This window comes from Etheostoma spectabile, chromosome 2, assembly GCF_008692095.1.
Source record: "Etheostoma spectabile isolate EspeVRDwgs_2016 chromosome 2, UIUC_Espe_1.0, whole genome shotgun sequence".
NCBI lineage: Eukaryota > Metazoa > Chordata > Actinopteri > Perciformes > Percidae > Etheostoma > Etheostoma spectabile.
The window spans coordinates 4,171,333-4,179,161 of NC_045734.1; the positions used below are offsets into that span (position 1 = coordinate 4,171,333).

Genomic DNA, 7,829 nt, shown 5'->3' on the forward strand with positions numbered 1-7,829 from the left:
TCCTTGTCTCTCTCTCTCTCTCTCTCTATCTGCCTCTGCAGTCATGTCAAGCTGACCTAGTGAAAGACAACGGACACAAGTACTTCCTGTCGGTGTTGGCGGACAGTTACATGCCAGTGAGTATCTGCCTGTCCCATTTGTGAAGAAAGTGATAGTGGGATGTTTTTTTAAAAAATATAATAGAAAGGGATACATATTTTTCCTCTCCTTTGATATTGAGGCTAAGCTTATTACTTTACTGAAAGGAGTTGAAAGAGTTCACTAGAAAAGCGTCCGACTATAGTATGAAAGTAGATATTTTGACGAAAGATAAGATCTCACTGTTCTTTCTCTTTGTTACAGGCTGAGCATCGAACCATGGCTGTCTTCATATTGGCTGTTATTGTCAACAGCTACAACACAGGACAGGTGTGTTTGCATGTTTGTGTGTGTGTGTGTTGTATACATGTGTAAATCCACACTGCTGTGCGTTTGCTTGCCAGGAGCCCAACCGGAGAATGAACCAAATTTTTCATGCACCTCCCTCACCAGAGCCTCGGCAGGTTCTTTCGGGGCCAGCCGTCACTTTGAGAGATTGCTATGTATCGCCCATTGTGTGTTTCTGGGAGATATTGGTTATGTGACAGTTTTGTCAACAACAACCACCTCTATAATCTCCGTCTCCGTCCCAGCCACCTCCATGGTGACACTTTATCACCGCAAGTGTCACCTCGGCCTGTTCCTGGCCTCCGGTGTTCAATCCCAGAAGTCTTTTGTGCCGGATGCTGATCAAACGTCCAGGGGTGCGATGCTGGGATGATGTAGCTTGTCATTTCGTGGAGTACACACACACACACACACACACACACACACACACACACACACACACACACACGCGCGCACGCACACTTCCACAAAGAAATATTCCACCATCACTACCTTTTGCTCCTTTTTGTCTACACTCTCCTGCTCTCTGCAGTTATTTTTCTGTCTAGTTGCAAATGTCATTTGACATATTGTTTCTTTATTACCTGACAGTACTTTCTCACTCACTTTCTCCCCCTCTCTCTTTCTTTCTCTCTCTCTCTCTCTCTACCTCTCTACATAATATAAATGTGACAAAAAAGCTATGTGCTCTCGAGCTCAGAAGCACCCATTCTTCTTCCATACCACAGTTCCTAAATGCTCCTACCTATCTCACAGACCTATAAATAACCCCCCCCCCCCCCCCCCCAACATTCCAGAAAGACTCTCGGCCTGGATCTCCATTATTTACCCCTCTTTTAACAACAGCGCTCATTACTGCGCTATTGTTGTTGCAAACATGTCAGCGAGCACTGGCATCTTAATGTTCAGCTGGGAGGCTTGTTCAGAGCTGAGGGAACCACATGCTAGCGATCTGAGGCACGTGAAGAAAGTGTGTGTGTGTGGGGGGGGGGTGCATTGTGTCACTGCTGATAAAAGATTTTTTGTCATGACACCTCAATCTGTAGGAGACAAAGAAGGTTTCTGAGCACACCAAACGGTTCCATTTGTTGTGGTTCATGTGGGTGTGAGTTGTTTTGTGTTCACCAGGAGCATCAGACTGCTGACGCACATGATTGTCGTGTTGTTGACATGACTAGATTGTTGTTAGATATACTGTTAGACCATATTACAATAACTACTTAGTCACCACAAATGCTGTTATTTATGTCAACGGCAGAAGAAACCAAACAGGCAGGTCTTTAGTCCTAATTTTCTGGTTTTACGTACATATATTTTGTTAGATTTTAGTCATTTCTGTACGTGTTTTCTGATCTGTCCAATTAAATTTGCCATTACTGTAATTCAATTACAATTTTTTTGTCACTGTAACGGATTACAGTTACCTTTATTTTGTAATGAAATTACATAATAGCGTTTGATTTAACTAGTAACTCCCCATCACAGCACTATTGCCATACTCGCCAATGCGTTGCTCTTTCAAACACAAATAATGTATTCCTTCTTACCTGTGTGTTCTTCAGATTTTTCAATCAATGGCACAATACCATTGTGTAATGTTTTGAGTTGATTCTTAGCAAAAAACACCTTGTTTTTTCACGAATATGTGCTCATTCATGTGTAATTACTTCCACCAACTATCAAGTATTCTCGAAAGCATAGCATCTGCCATTCAAAATACATAGGAGCGACTCGCTCGTATGATTCTTCCATGTTGCGGCTCCGTCTTTAAAATACATTAAACAAAGAGGGACATACCTTTTACGCTCAGAGGCACCGTGACAAATGCCAGGGGGAGATTACTCGATCTGCCGGCAGATTTGAAAGCCTGTTAACGATGGAGGATCACACTTTACTAACAGCTGATATTAGCAATGAAATGGTACCAAAATAAAGAAAACGTAAAACTATCATTACACTGGAAGGAACACTCACGGACAAAGTCGTAATTCTTGGAATAATACGGCCACCGTAGAAGTTAAAACGTGCTCGGAATGGGAGGGGCTGGAAAGTAATGTTCAGTATTTTTTCATATACAATTTCACCGCTAGATGGGAGATATTCTTACACAATGTAACTTTAAGCTACTGTCATTTAAAGTAAACACCTCTTGCAGCATTAAAAGCCTCCCAGGTACAGGGAGGTATCGTGTACTTTAAGCCACTGCAAGGTTTTTACCCTAAAGCATCTATATCGGAAGTGTTGCATTTTATTAACAGCATCAAAAAGTGACTCAAAACAGTATTTCTGTTAAAAAGAGGAACCGAGAGCAGCAGGGGGGTGGTCACAGCGTAACTCGGTTGTTGTACCGATGGAATTAATGCTGCTGAAATAAATACACGTTGACTTTAAACATGAAATCCATTGTAGTACATGTAATTCCAACCGGGCCTGTACTACACTTTCATTTTGTTTTTGCTGTAAGTTCAGCATCCTTGGCAGTCACTAAATTCTCTGTATTTGTGTTACCTAACAAAAAGACGAAACATAAAGAAAACTTCAAAGTACTTGTTAATTCTCAGCACCAATTGTTTTAATGAAAAAGAAAGTTTTAAAAGGATTTTGAATAGAGCTCTTTCATCGGTCTTTAGATCGCCTTAAGCCTTGATGTACCAATTACCTTTTGTTCACAATAGAATATTTGGAAAGGGCTGAAAGGGTTCAAAGGAATAAGTTGCACTGCTGCAGAACTCATAATGGTGTCCATCAGGTTACAGGTTAGTGGTGATTACCTGCCTAATGAGGTACACGTCTGCTCCCAGCCTGGAGCCTCTCTGCGCCTCAGCAGGGCTAAGACTTCTGTATGATGCACATATTGTCATTTTATTTCAAATGAAACACTGGCAGGTCAGTGTTGACTACCACAGAGTCAAATGCAGTGTGTTTTTAATAGGTGGTAACTCATGGGAAATTGTTTCTTACACAAATGGCCTTACACAAACACTGTTTCAACCTCACAGTCCTTAAAATTGTTCTACATTTCTTGACTCAACTGAATTTCTCACACTCTTCATTCTGCATCACTCCTTCTCCTCTGACTCTCCTCTCCCCCCACCAGGAGGCATGTCTACAGGGCAACCTGATAGCCAACTGCCTGGAGCAGCTGTCAGACCCCCACCCGTTGCTCCGCCAGTGGGTGGCCATTTGCCTGGGCCGCATCTGGCAGAACTTTGAACCGGCGCGCTGGTGCGGAGTTCGGGACAGCGCCCACGAGAAGCTCTACACCCTGCTGTCAGATCCCATCCCCGAGGTGAGAGTTTAATACCAGAGTTAAGGTACATGTGAAAAAGTATGAGGAGTTGTTGTTGATCATTATCCAAGCCCTGCATGGCTTTTTGTTAGTATTATGTGTAATCTTTTTTCCTTTTTCTTAATTTAAAACTAACCAGATAAAAGTAGATTGCTTGGTTGTTACACTCATATCACAAACATCTGTTTGCGTTTCTTATTTCAACAAACTAGTTGTTGGAAATGGGGCCCATAAGTCTTTATTTACAGCTGTAGGAACTGACTAGTAACACTAGTACACACAACTTGCTCAACACCAAAGAAAATCATATATTGTATTCTAAACAAGACCAAAAATGCATTCTAACAATAATGAGAAAATGTCTAGGAATTCTCTGATATACACATATGTCCTGCAAGGCTAACCTGTTCATACACACTAATAAGAGACGGTTTAAATTTTATAAAACACACACACACACACACACACACACACACACACACACACACACACACAATCACACACCTCTCTCTTCGTCTCTCCGTCGTCTCTCGCTGTCTCTCTCTCTCTCCTCTCGTCTCTCTCCTCTCTCTCTCTCTCTCTCTCCTCACTCACTCATCACACACTCACTCACCTCACCACTCACTCACTCACCTCACTCACCACTCTCACACAACACACACACACACACAAGGAGCACCCATATAGGCCAAAACCGTTTGACCCACCGTATTAAAACACGGTCAGCATGTGACTGGGTCATGTGTGGACCAGAGGGAGAGCGAGCCAGAGTTTGCCTTGAAGTTCACCCAGAGACTTAGTGCCCACACTTACACACTGCACATATTTTCATGTATCCACACACACATGATCACACAAGGAACATCTGTTTCCACCAGTAACTTCCTCCTTCCCTTGGACAGCTTCTTTGGCGGCAGGGTTGAAACTGAGGTCTGCAGACACATCTGTCTGTGCGCACACACTTGTACTAGTCCAGCTGCATTTCCAGGTTGTTCATTTTCTGTGTGTGTGTTGGTGTTTGTGTGTTTGTGTGTTTGTGTGTGTGTGTGTGTGTGTGTGTGTGTGTGTGTGGGTGTTGTGTGTGTGTGTGTGTGTGTGTGTGTGTGTGTGTGTGTGTGTGTGTGTGTGTGTGTGTGTGTGTGTGTTTTATATAATTAAAATCAATCAGTCTGGAGACTCAGACTGATTGATCATAATTGACTGCATTGAATTGTAACGAAATAGAACATCATTTTAAAATTCTCCTCGGGTGTTAGTTTGAGACAGATCACACACTGCGGTATCAATACTAGTAGATCTGTGATTAAGTAGAGTTTAATTAAGTTTAAGGAAAGGTGTGAGGGGACACTGCTAAGATGGCACTCTTATTTAGTCATAGTTTGCATGTCACTACAGCCCTCTCGCGTACACACACATTTTTTTCACCCACAGGTTTTTGAGCACACACACAGTGTAATGACGCAGACATTGTCTACTTCAATGTCACTGAATGTAGAGAAAGGCAAACAGCTTTTAAAATGTGGCGGCAGGACATGTGCAGGAGTCCAAAACAATGTCATAAACACCTTTACAGTCAAACATAAAAACAACACAGATTACTTTTGTAAAGTTGATAATGTCAGGGATGCCCTAGTGGCCTTTAATGGCTGGTTGTTTCCCATAAAAGGCATTAGATTCCCTGAACAAATATAATGAATAAGTTAAGGTCCAACTGTCTAATCTGCATATGCAATGTGGGAAAAAAGCTTTTACAAGTCATGTCTTTACAAAAGAGATGACACAAAAGAGAGGATGTGATAAAGGCTGACAAACCTTTGAAGGAACGCTATTCAGGTCGTGTTTGGTGCAGGCAGCGGTGTCGGGGGTGTACATAAGCTCAATGTGTCACAATGTGTCTTTCACCGTAGCAGCTGATAAAACAACACAGTGTACATTCATACGAATCAAAAGAGAAATATCTTTTTAAAGCCGATAACAAAACAATTACTTGGGAATCACTGATCAACATTGCCATGTACTGAAAATTCCCAAAGTTCCTGAAAACCTATTTTAATAGAAAAATAAATTTATCAAGGCGATGTTGATTGATCGTTTGTCATCTTTAAGTGTGTGTATTAAAAGCATAGGTACGTAAACATACATATAAAGGCCATGCAACGCAACACCATCACTAACTATGGCTTCCAAAAATACCATCTGCCATTTCTGCCATCTACACAGAAATGTGTTGATTTAAATCAACACGTTTCTGTGTAAATGGGAGAATTAACCAAAGACTGTATGTTGACTGAGTGAATTTGGCACATTATAATGATTTCCATTATTATAGTTGTGTGTTTTAATTTGCTTTCAAGTCACAGTGCTTTTATGACTTTCTTTTATACCAGGTCTTAGAAATGAAATTCCAATATGTTCATCTGAAATGTCTTAGCTCCTCATTTTAATTGGAGCGAAGCAAAGCATATCAAAGTAACATCTGTGTGCTGTAGAATCACTAACGCTGCACCACAAGGTTAGGAAGTAGAAAGAAGAAAGGGGTTTTACGTCTACACGACAAACAATCCATCCAAATATTAATTATTGTGCTGTGATTTGGTTTCATTTGGGAATTCAGTCCCTAATGGAAGATTCCTTTTTTGTGACAGAAATTGTGACATCCAATGAAGGGAGCAGAGAAAGTAATGAGATAAGTGAGAAAAAGCATCTTACGGGAGCCCACAGCACTGATCATCTCCACTGCATTTAATAGGAATACCTTTAGAGAAGATTGAGTCATAATTATCTCTAAAAAGTTCAACCACTGGTTTCACAAAACTTTGCAACACCTGTTGTCTGGCAAACTAATAGTTGGATTCCATAGCGAAGGGGCTGAACACTCTGTCTTCAGACGGTTAGAAAAGGCAGAGCTATGCATGGATGAAGGGAGATCAGACTGACCTAGTCTGGATCAACTGAAGTACATTTCCAGGATAATTGCCTGTATTATACTTATACATCCGGCGCATGAGTTCCTCACCTTCCGCTTTCTGTGTGTTGCCACTTTCAAGTTTTGTTCGCTACAGGAAACAACAACAAAATTTGAGCTAGCTACACGCTGAAAATGGCAAGTTTTGAGAAAAATTTAGATTGTTTGGATTTGCTTGGTTCTTTCAGAGATGATAGAAAAGATTTACAAAGAATATGTTTATGGCATTTACTCTTCAAGTGGAACGTGTTGGGACCGATTGTATGCAGCTGACTTAAATAGCTCAGGTTACTGTGTTGTTTTTAACAGTTAACTTCATGTGGTATTGTTTGTGGTGTTTCTTTTTGTGGGGTGCAAATGTTCCACCAAAACAAGTTTCTTACCTGAGACTATTTTGCAGAGCCAGCGATGCTGCGTCCGGAGCATAGCGCCACCCATGGCGATTGCAATTGGTTTAAAGAAACGCAAATAACCTGGAGAGTTGTTTTTTTTTTCTCCTATCCCAGAATGTGTCTGTGGCTGTGGAGATAGGTCTGGCATTGCGGGACCAAGACTGACCAAACATCCAACCTTATAAAAAAAAAGCTTTAACCTTGTGTTTTTAAAACACAAGAGCTTTATTGAACCAAGGGGAATGAAGTTTAAAGAGTTGTTGCATTTGTCCCGCTGCAGGTGAGGTGTGCCGCTGTCTTTGCTCTCGGGACCTTTGTGGGAAACTCTGCTGAGAGGACGGACCACTCCACCACCATCGACCATAACGTGGCCATGATGCTGGCCCAGCTCATCAACGATGGCAGCCCTGTGGTCCGCAAGGTCTCTGCAACACCCACGCACACAAAATACATACCGTTTGACATGTTATCATATGCAGGGTGCGATTTGTGAAAAAAGCATGCACAACCAAACACGCAAGAATTAAATCCCCCCTTCCATGGAGGGTGGCACTCAGCCACCATGCCAAAACACTTATTTATGAACCTTTATATCCAATGGAAAATAATCTTACAATGAAATAGCACAACGTGGTGTCAACATAACACAGCAAGGTGGAGGCTGGGGGTGTGGCCTTGACCAACTGCCACCTTGCTGGTTTGGAAGCCATGATGTCTCTCTCTCTCTCTCTCATGGGTGGGCCAAATTCTCTGGGCG

General features: G+C 41.8%; 1 protein-coding gene and 1 long non-coding RNA gene across 6 annotated transcripts in view; one reads left to right on the forward strand and one right to left on the reverse strand.

The window, feature by feature from the left end:
- Window positions 1-7,829, forward strand: part of rptor (regulatory associated protein of MTOR, complex 1) — a 212,559-nt gene that overhangs the window by 140,452 nt on the left and 64,278 nt on the right. For all 5 annotated transcript variants that reach the window (XM_032536773.1, XM_032536784.1, XM_032536782.1 and 2 more), the window contains exons 15-18: window positions 42-116; window positions 343-408; window positions 3,524-3,715; window positions 7,353-7,493. In XM_032536773.1, the coding sequence (XP_032392664.1) occupies window positions 42-116; window positions 343-408; window positions 3,524-3,715; window positions 7,353-7,493 (474 nt within the window). The remainder of the gene's footprint in view (window positions 1-41; window positions 117-342; window positions 409-3,523; window positions 3,716-7,352; window positions 7,494-7,829) is intronic.
- LOC116702704 (uncharacterized) overlaps window positions 2,324-7,829 on the reverse strand; it is a 10,439-nt gene continuing 4,933 nt past the window's right edge. Inside the window, exons 2-3 of the long non-coding RNA XR_004335236.1 lie at window positions 2,912-2,917; window positions 2,324-2,549 (exon numbers count right to left, since the gene is read on the reverse strand). This is a non-coding gene — a long non-coding RNA (uncharacterized LOC116702704). The remainder of the gene's footprint in view (window positions 2,550-2,911; window positions 2,918-7,829) is intronic.